We start from the raw sequence: 10,540 nt of genomic DNA on the forward strand, positions 1-10,540 counted from the left end.
GGGAAGCAACTCCTAAATGAGGTAGTTGCGAAAAAAGAAAATACAAATGCAAAGAGCAAAATGGCAAAGAGAAATGCTCGGGTTTCCACTAAAACTGATATTGCTACAGTTCCCATATCCTCGATCCTCCCAATGCTTTGCTTCAGAAGGGTAGTGGTTGGATTGATCTGTCCGTTCTGCCAAGGGCGTATAGTGGTCTTTGTGAAGGATATTCAGACTGCAGCCTCTCGCTTTTGATCCCTAACTTTTGCCTGGACCGCCCTTTCGGGTTTTCAATACAGCGGGATACCCCTTTTTGCCTAAGTCGCCCTTTCGGGTTTTCAACTTAGCGGGTTATTCTTCTTTTTTTGTTTTATCCCTAATTTTTGCCCAAACCCTTTTGGTTTGCCGGGATGCCCTTATTTTTGCCTAGGTACGTCGACCTAGCGGGTCTTTTATGCGTAGTATTTTTTGACTGAGTCTGAATTGACTGGAAGCGGAACGTCTTCCCCATCCATCTTTGTCAGGATTAAAGCACCACCTGAAAATGCTTTCTTCACAATGTATGGTCCCTCATAGTTGGGAGTCCATTTGCCCATTGGATCAGTGTGAATTGGCAAGATCTTCCTTACGACTAGGTCACCTGTGTGGAATTCTCGAGGCCGAATCTTCTTGTCATACGCTTTCTTGATCCTCTTTTGGTACAACTGGCCATGGCAGATAGCAGATAAGCGTTTCTCCTCAATTAGATTGAGATGATCAAGCCTCGTTTGAACCCATTCTGTTTCATCGAGTTTGGCGTCCATCAAGACTCTCAACGAAGGGATTTCCACTTCGACAGGTAGTACGGCCTCCATACCGTAGACGAGAGAGAAGGGGGTTGCCCCAGTTGAAGTACGGACAGAAGTTCTATAGCCATGCAAAGCAAATGGCAACATCTCATGCCAATCTTTATACGTTCTAACCATCTTCTGGACAATCTTCTTTATATTCTTGTTAGCAGCTTCGACTGCGCCATTCATCTTTGGCCGATAGGGTGACGAATTGTGATGTTCAATCTTGAACTCTTCACACAACTCCGCCATCATCTTGTTATTAAGATTGGACCCGTTATCAGTGATGATCTTGTTTGGAACCCCATATCGGCATATGATCTCCTTCTTGATGAAGCGAGTAACGACTTGCTTGGTTACGTTCTTGTAAGAAGCAGCTTCAACCCATTTGGTGAAGTAGTCGATAGCAACAAGAATAAATCTGTGTCCATTTGAAGCTTGTGGCTCTATCCGTCCGATCATGTCTATGCCCCACATAGCAAAGGGCCAAGGCGATGTCAGGACATTCAGAGGAGTCGGAGGAACATGAATTCTGTCAGCATACACTTGACATTTGTGACATTTCTTCACGTACACATAACAATCACTTTCAATCGTCATCCAGTAATATCCTGCTCGCAAGATCTTTTTGGCCATAGAATGTCCACTGGAATGAGTTCCGAAGGATCCTTCATGAATTTCCCGCATGATCAATTCTGCTTCGTGTCTATCCACGCATCTGAGCAAAACTGAATCATAGTTTCTTTTGTACAGGACGTCTCCTGACAAGAAGAATTTGGATGCTAACCTCCGAAGCGTTCGCTTATCACCAATCGTAGCATCTTCGGGATACTCTTGCTTCTCAACATACCTCTTGATGTCGTAATACCATGGCTTTTCATCATACACATCTTCAGTAGTGAGACAATGGGCAGGGAATGCATGGGCAGGTTCCTTGTAACGGAGGATCGTTATGTCCGGCATTTCTTTAGGGGAGCTAACTCTGAACATGGCCGCCAAAGTAGCCAAAGCATCTGCCAATTGATTTTCCTCTCGGGGGATGTGATTGAAAGTGATTTCCTCGAAAGCGGGCAGCAACTCCAAGATATAGTCCTTATAAGGAACTAAATTGGGGTGTCGTGTCTCCCAATCACCTCTCACTTGATGTATAACCAAGGCAGAATCCCCATAAACCTCAAGGATCTTGATTCTCATATCAATGGCTGCTTCGAGACCCATTATGCAGGCTTCGTATTCTGCGACATTGTTCGTGCAATCAAAGCATATTCTAGCTGTAAAAGGGATGTGAGTTTGACGAGGAGAAGTCAAAACTGCCCCAATACCATGGCCCATAGCATTTGATGCACCATCGAACGTGAGAGTCCATCGCTCCCCTGGTTCGGGTCCTTCATCATCATCCAGTTTCATGATATCCTCATCAGGAAAGTCAAACTTCATTGACTGATACTCTTCTAATGGCTGATGAGCAAGATGATCTGCAAGGACACTCCCTTTGATGGCCTTCTGTGTGACATACTGGATATCATATTCTGATAAAAGCATTTGCCATCGGGCTAGTCTTCCTGTAAGAGCCGGCTTTTCAAAGATGTACTTTATCGGGTCCATTTTGGAGATCAATAGAGTGGTATGAGTCAACATATACTGCCTCAGTCGGCGAGCAGCCCATACCAAAGCACAGCAAGTTTTCTCGAGTAGTGAGTAGCGGGATTCACAATCGGTAAACTTTTTGCTCAGGTAATAAATGGCGCACTCTTTTCGACCAGACTCGTCATGTTGGCCCAACACACACCCCATAGATCCTTCAAGCACAGTTAAGTACATAAGAAGCGGCCTCCCAGGAACTGGAGGCATGAGAATTGGTGGCTCTTGGAGATACTGCTTGATCTTTTCGAAGGCTTCCTGACAATGATCATCCCAACGGATATCTTGATTTTTGCGCAGCAATTTGAATATGGGTTCACAAGTGTCAGTGAGATGAGAAATGAACCTGGCTATATAATTCAATCTCCCAAGGAACCCTCGAACTTCTTTTTCATTCTTCGGTGCTGGCATGTTCTGTATTGCTCTTACTTTATCAGGGTCGACCTCAATCCCTCGTTGGCTCACAATGAATCCAAGTAACTTTCCAGATCGCACCCCAAAGGTGCACTTGTTTGGATTAAGCCTCAACTTGAATTTTCGCAGACGAGCAAACAGTTTCTCAAGATATACCAAATGTTCCTCCTCAGTTTGGGATTTTGCAATCATATCATCGACGTATACCTCAATCTCTTTATGGATCATGTCATGGAAGAGAGTCACCATTGCCCGTTGATATGTTGCACCAGCATTCTTAAGACCAAAAGGCATCACCTTATAACAGTACGTACCCCACGGAGTAGTAAAGGTAGTCTTGGTCATATCTTCAGGAGCCATCTTTATTTGATTATAGCCAGAAAAACCATCCATGAAGGAGAACACCGAATACTGAGCAGTGTTGTCGACTAGCACATCAATATGAGGCAGAGGGAAATCATCCTTCGGACTTGCCCTATTCAAATCTCGGTAGTCAACACACATGCGTACCTTCCCATCCTTCTTAGGAACGGGTACTATGTTTGCAATCCAAGGAGGATATTCACATACTGATAAGAAGCCTGCTTTCAACTGTTTTTCAACTTCTTCCTTGATTTTCAAAGCCATATCGGGTCGAGTTCTTCGTGGTTTCTGTTTTACAGGCGGACATTCTGGTTTGAGCGGTAACCTGTGCATAACTATATCCGTGTCTAAACCAGGCATGTCTTCGTATGACCAGGCGAAGATGTCAACATACTCTCGGAGCAGCTCAATCAACCTTCTCTTTACATCATCTTGCAAAGCGGCCCCTATCTTGACTTCTCTCTTTGCTTCTTCTGAACCGAGGTTGATGATTTCTATGGCTTCCTGATGTGGCTGAATAGATTTCTCCTCTTGTCTCAAGAGTCTTGCCAATTCCTCAGGGACTTCACAATCTTCCCCACTATCCTCATCAGCTTGGTCAATTGGATTCTCAAGGATATTAAGACGTGGAACTGTAACATTATCATTTTTGATGGAATTCGAGCCGGATCTGCACGATGGGTGATTTATGCCTTAGAATGCAACACATAAAAAGAAAAAGGGAAAAGAAAAGCTTTGCCATTTTTGAAAAAGTTTTTTAAAGTAAAAAACAAAAATGAAAGAAATGGAACAGTAATTGCATGCGAAGATATGATTTTCATTCAATATTAAACAAATTGAAACAACATGGGGGCCCTTCTTTATACAAGCGGTCAAAATGCTTAGGGCGAAGCATATGACTTATCGAAACAAGAAAATTACATCTCCATAAAAGTGACTCTGGGGACGTCCAAGATAGTCCAATTGTTGAGCTCCTGTCCAGGCGCAGCATGGCAAATGAATCTGGAGAGATCTTCTTCATCATCATCATCCACGGCGAGAACCTGACTTCCAGAACTGGTGCTTGCACTGACGAACACTTGAGAAATGGGGGGAATCACCTTCTTTCCAGGAATTATGCTGAGCTGAGTAGAAGAAGATGGTTGATACCCAAGGCCATACTTGTCTCGCTTCTCATGAACATCAATCAGCTTGCCCCAGGCACTATGGGGAGTGCCAGCTTCTAGGAAGGCCTTAGCATCATTTAGAGACGAGAGGGGCGCTCCGAGTTCCTTCTTATTCTCAACCACGGGGAGTTTATCAACCGACACAATCTCCAGGGCCTGAAAAGGCGTCTCTTGTATCTCTCCCTCCACTTCAACATAACGGTATGACGCCAGATTATTTACTATCAAATCTTCTTCACCAGTGATCACAACAATCTTGTCATTCACAACAAATTTCAAACACTGATGGAGGGTAGATGTCACAGCCCCAGCAGCATGAATCCAAGGACGACCCAAGAGGCAAGTGTATGACGGACGTATATCCATAACATAGAAGGCAATATAGAACATGTGAGGGCCAATCAAGACAGGCAGATCAATTTCCCCTTCTACGGACCTTCTAGAACCATCAAACGCTCTGACACTCATAGTGCACGGTCTCATCATAACCCCATCCATACTCAGCTTAAACAAAGTAGTCTTGGGCATCACATTAAGAGAAGAACCTGTATCAATCAGAACTCGAGACAACACAGCATCCAGACACTTGACTGAGATGTGCAACGCTTTGTTATGTGCCCTACCCTCAGGTGGAAGTTCGTCATCGGAGAAACCCAAACAATTACCAGCAGCAATGTTGGTCACAACCCCTTCAAACTGAGGCACGGTAATGTCTTGAGTTACGTGAGCGGAAGCCAGAACTTTCATCAGAGCATCACGATGAGCTTCAGAATGCACCAAGAGAGACAAGATGGAGATCTTGGCTTGGGTCTGATCAAGTTGGTCAATCACTTTGTAATCACTCTTCTTAATGATCTTCAAGAGTTGCTCAGCATCTTGTGCATTACGTGTTACAGGAGGATCAACAGCAACTTGCTTTCCTTTTGCTTGTGTACTAGCCTCTTTATTGGTTTCTTTAGGAGGCGGAGGAGGGGCAGCAAAAATCCGACCACTACGGGTAATACCACTAGTGCCAGTAATATTTGTGATACTCGAAGTACCCACTGGAGGACAGTCAACCTTCTTCCCTCGAATATACACGGCATTATAACTCCAAGGAACAGCCTTAGAATCATTCACAGGAGAGGGAACAATAGACGAGGTTGAAGGAGTCGAAGGAACATTGGGAACCTGAATAACCAACGGAGTCCTCGGAGCCTGAATGACCAAGGGAGTACTCGGAGCACGAATGACCAAAGGAGTATTCTGATTCTTCGACACCTCAGCAGGATAGTAAGGTATCTCTAGAGTAGCCACATCTTCGACAGGAACGACCCTTTCCACTCTAAGAACACCTTCATCCATTAGTTTCTGGATTTCTTCTTTCAACCTAGTGCATTCCTCAGGGTTAGAAGAACATTGCAAACAGTAATCATGTAGCTCACACAAAACCTTTTGTTGCATAAGATATTCTCTGATAACTGCTAGCGGCATCCTTACCTCATTAACATCATTTACTAGGATCTGATCATCACATAACTCAATAGCATTGGTCGCACCAGCATGAGGAGGCATAGGGTTATTCTGCACATTAGGACCAGTAGGAGTGAACGAGATAAGTTTGTCATCAAGGAGATCCTGAACTTTGTACTTTAATGCTCTACACTTTTCAATAGTATGGCCCGGGGCGCCTGAGTGGAATTCACAGCGAGCATTAGCATCATATCCTGGAGGAAGAGGACTAGGCGGAGGGCCCATTTCACGGAGTTGCACCAACTGACCAGCAAGTAATTGGGGAAGGAGCTGTGCATATGGCATCGGAATTGGATCTATACGCCTATCAGGGTACCTCTGCCTTTGTGAAGCTCTTTGACCTTGAGGCCTAGGATTCTGTTGACGATTCTGAGGAGCAGCAACTTGTGGTTGTGGTACGAAAGGCTGCTGGGGTGCCATCCATGGTTGTGGAAATGCAGCAGCGTATGCCTGAGGGGCATACGGATTGGGAACAGTATATGGCGTCGGGTAGTAAGGAGGTGGAACAGCAGAGTATACTGGAGTTCTACCTTGGTCAACTGAAGCAGTACTGGTTTCACCTTCTTTCTTCTTCACAAACCCAGAATACGGCTTCTTACCATTACCACTTGAGTTGCTAGGACTAGTAACACCTTGAATGGTACCAGCTTTTACACAGTTCTCAACCCGTTCACCAATGATAACCACATCTGAGAAGGACGGAGAAGTATTACTAACCATGTGTTGAAGGTACGGCCCTTTCAGAGTACCCATAAACAGATCAATCAATTCTCGGTCAAGAAGAGGAGGTTGAACTCGAGCAGCAAGTTCACGCCACCTCTGGGCGTATTCTTTGAAAGATTCTTCAGACTTTTGTGACATATTTTGCAGTTGGGCACGGCTAGGAGCCATAGCAGTATTGTAGTGGTATTGTTTCAGAAAGGCATCAACAAGTCCTCCCCAAGTACTGACATTGGCCCTCTCAAGTTTCATATACCACTCCAACGGAGCTCCTGTGAGACTGTCCTGGAAGAAATGCATAAGCAGAGGTTCGTTCTCGGCGTGAGCGGCCATCTTACGACAGTAAGAACGAATGTGAGTTTCTGGACAAGTAACTCCCTTGTACTTATCAAAATCTGGCACTTTGAACTTCGGTGGAATAACAATTCCAGGTACCAAGCTCAGGGCAGCGGTATCGAAACTCGAAGTTTTAGCAACCTCAACGGCCTTGAGACGTTCTTCGAGAGCTTGGTACATCTTAGCAGTCTCAGTCAATTCAGCAGTAAGATCATGTTCAAGATCAATAACCTCATGGTGGTCATCCACTACCTTTGCTATACCCTCAACAGGAATCTCCTTAGTTTTTACTCCCCCATCAGCAGAATTGGTAGGAGTATCTTTGATCAACCCAGCAACGCTCTTTCTGAGCTCTTCTTGCCCTTGGACAACGACATGAAAAGTCTCCATAAGTTGGGTCATTCTTTCCCCCATAACATCCATATCCCTACGGAGGGCAGCTTGACTCTGTTCGAATTGATCCATGATTCTCTCGTTGCTCCTGGTGCGGTAAGGATGTAAGAAAGTCAGCTTCGTCGTTGGAAAAGAAATCTGGAATTGGAAGGGACCCCAATTAGAACCTGATAGAAAACCTGAAAAATGCAGTATGATATGAGTGCATGGGTGCATGTGTGCATGTTATATTATTTCCAAGAATTTTCGGCTTTGTCTCGAACCAACACTACAAGATAATGAGAAATAACGAAGCGCAACCAAGATAAACAACCATAATCCATTAACTCCACAACCATGTTTGAAGTACAGAATATTCTGCTCTCATGAGCCAACAATACAGAAAATGGAAATAAGAACCCCATCCAACAAGACTGGTGGTGATTCTATAACAAAAACCAATACTAAGCAGGATCTCCCATGTCCAAATGACGGAGTGGGCTATCTCCAATGTTCTTATAGCTCCAAGCCTTCATTTCTTCAAACAGCTTTTTGGTCTCAGCATGGGTTGGTCTTTTAACAACTTCTTGAATCAATAGGTCCTTTCTGAAATGCATGGTCTCCAAGTAACGACTTCTCAATTCCCAACCTCTGGCTTCCTCTTGAGCTTGAGTATCACTTTGGCCCTTTTCCTCCATTCGACTCTTCAACTCGCGAATCTCTTCATAACACCCCTCAATCTTTGCCTGACGTTCCAGAAGGAGCTTGTCTGCTTTCTTTCGACGGGCTTTCTCTGATTTGGCTATATCAGTCTGGATTTGGAGCCTCTTTGTCAATTCCGCCAACTGATCCTCATAATGCTCTTTGATCTTCCTCTCTTGAATCTTAGTGGACTTGGGATCGACAACCATTCTCGGCCTCTTTTGAGAAGTGCTTCCCTTGGCATACAACTCTTCAAGCTCTATTTCTCTCATTTTCAACTTATGAAGGGCAGAAAGCTTCTCTTGCCTATCAGTATTCATCTTAACCTGCATTGTCTCCATCTGTTCAGTCAATTTCCGATTCTGCTCAACAGTCTCATTATAACGAGGCATGGAGACGATGTTGGGTTGTGCGCCAACAGGAGGGTACAAAGGATCCTTAATAGGGAAAGGCATCCCTTGGGTATTAGCCACAGTTTCGACCCACTTAGTATAGTCTTCATAAGTCGCACAGTCCCTTTGACCAAAATGCTTCTTGTCTCTCCAACAAATGTTTTTCCAGGCTTGCACAGCTTCTTCCATCTGCCCAGTGTTGGTGACCACATGATAGAAAATGTTCTCAGCTATCTCAGATTGCTCAGGAGGATTGACGAAAGCATATCCATAAGTTCTCCTAGCCAAGACGGGATTATAATTGATCCCACCTCTAACACCCATGAGGGGCACATTATTGAACTTTCCACAACTCATGATAACCTCCTTGTCTTCCAAAGATCTGTTATACCATACAATGTCTTTGGCTCTAAGTCCCATAATCCTTTCAGCCCATTTAGAGGTGTGCCTACTATCGACGAAAGCTCCACGTTCAGGCAAATGTGATCTGAACCAACGGTATAGCAAAGGAGCGAAACATCTGACCAAACCCTTCTTTTGACGGTTCTTTTGGTGAACTGAATGATAAACATCCCCCAAGAGTGTAGGAACAGGATTCTGTAGAATGAACAAATGGATTGCACTCATGTCAACAAAATCAGGCACGTTCGGAAACATTAGGATACCATAGATACTTAGAGCCAAGATAGCCCTAAAAGTGTCCCATTCTTTCGCTTCAGCCGCATCACACCCTCTTTTGACCAGGAACTCCATATGAAAACCCTGACATTTTCCTCTCTCGGAAAGATTTGCATCAACAACTGACTTGCTCAAATAAAGAGCCTTGGAGATTTCAATAGAAGTGGGAGCCTCCATGGTGCTATAGTACGGAACTTCCCCCTTCTTGATCGGAACACCAAGGAAAAGAGAATATTCTTCCAATGTGGGAATCAAAAGGTAGTCAGGGAACGTGAAGCAACGGAGAGAAGGGTTGTAGAACTGAAGCAAGGTATGAACTCCTTCTTGCTCGTATTTGGTGAACGGCATCTTGAGGAGACTCAGAATATACCCATACTTTTCACGGAACCTGGTTATTTCATCTGGCGTGATCTTCTTAACCAAACACTCGAGAGAATCCAGATTCGGATTTAGAAATGTGTAGGAGATGTTGCGACTACCAGTCTTCAATGGGGGAGCCATGAGTTGGTCGGAGACAAAGCCAAATGTTCCTGAAAATAAATAAACATGCATGTTAAATGATATGGCGGAATGCATTTCATCGGGAGAATCCTAAAGTCCATTCGTAATTGCATATTTTCTTTTCTTTTTGTGAAGTAAAAAATATTCTCTTTTTCCTTTTCATTTTCTTTTTCTTTTCTTCTTATTTTTGAAGTGGACTTTAGAATTCTCCTCAAATGAAGTGAGGTGGATGCAGTAACATGATGTGTCATGGTGCAATGCGGTGAGAGACTGAGTGCCTCTCGCAATTCTGAATATCTGAGTAACACTGGGTATAACAAGTTCAAAGTTTCGGCTTCAGTCTGCAATGTGAAAATCCGGGTATGATGAAGGCTAGTATCCTGTCCCTCCCCAAACTCACGGGTATGAATTCTAGACACGGACAGGTGGTCCCTAATGGTCACTAGGGTCTACAGTTCCCATGGGGTACAAAGTGTTTGAGGCAACAAGCGTGCCAGACACAGTGTTCCATGAAAGAACCTCGCCCAGTTGTGGTACCCCATGTTGAACTCATCCATAGCAAGCGCTACGGTAGCCAACATGAGCATCCACGCTAATCCTAGGTGTCACTTGGCCTGGGTAGTGGGCCTTTTACCTCATGCAAACCCCCCACCTGCAAAACAGAACAGAAGACCCCAAGGAACACAGAATATAATCCATATGCATGATGTGCAAACAGAAATAAACATGATATGCAAGCAGAAAATAAACATGCAAACATATATACAAGATATAGACATAAAAACAAGTAAACACCCAGTAAATAAACAAACAAACGTAGGCTAGGATCGACTCACTAAGGATGGATCAGCAACAGGTCTAGCAACATCCCCAGCAGAGTCGCCAGCTGTCGCACGCTCGCGAAAAATGAACAGAGTCGCCACCAATATAT

At 44.2% G+C, this 10,540-nt stretch overlaps 1 protein-coding gene across 1 annotated transcript in view; it reads right to left on the reverse strand.

Annotated features, from left to right (window-relative positions):
* The window catches only part of LOC131613359 (uncharacterized), a 35,806-nt gene extending 26,197 nt beyond the window's left edge, over nucleotides 1-9,609 (reverse strand). The window contains exons 1-2 of the mRNA XM_058885033.1: nucleotides 8,365-9,609; nucleotides 7,883-8,274 (exon numbers count right to left, since the gene is read on the reverse strand). Of these exons, the coding sequence (XP_058741016.1) occupies nucleotides 7,883-8,274; nucleotides 8,365-9,609 (1,637 nt within the window). The remainder of the gene's footprint in view (nucleotides 1-7,882; nucleotides 8,275-8,364) is intronic.
* Between the last annotated feature and the right edge of the window lie 931 nt (nucleotides 9,610-10,540).

The sequence above is a fragment of the Vicia villosa genome, linkage group LG6 (assembly GCF_029867415.1).
Source record: "Vicia villosa cultivar HV-30 ecotype Madison, WI linkage group LG6, Vvil1.0, whole genome shotgun sequence".
In the NCBI taxonomy this organism is placed as follows: domain Eukaryota; kingdom Viridiplantae; phylum Streptophyta; class Magnoliopsida; order Fabales; family Fabaceae; genus Vicia; species Vicia villosa.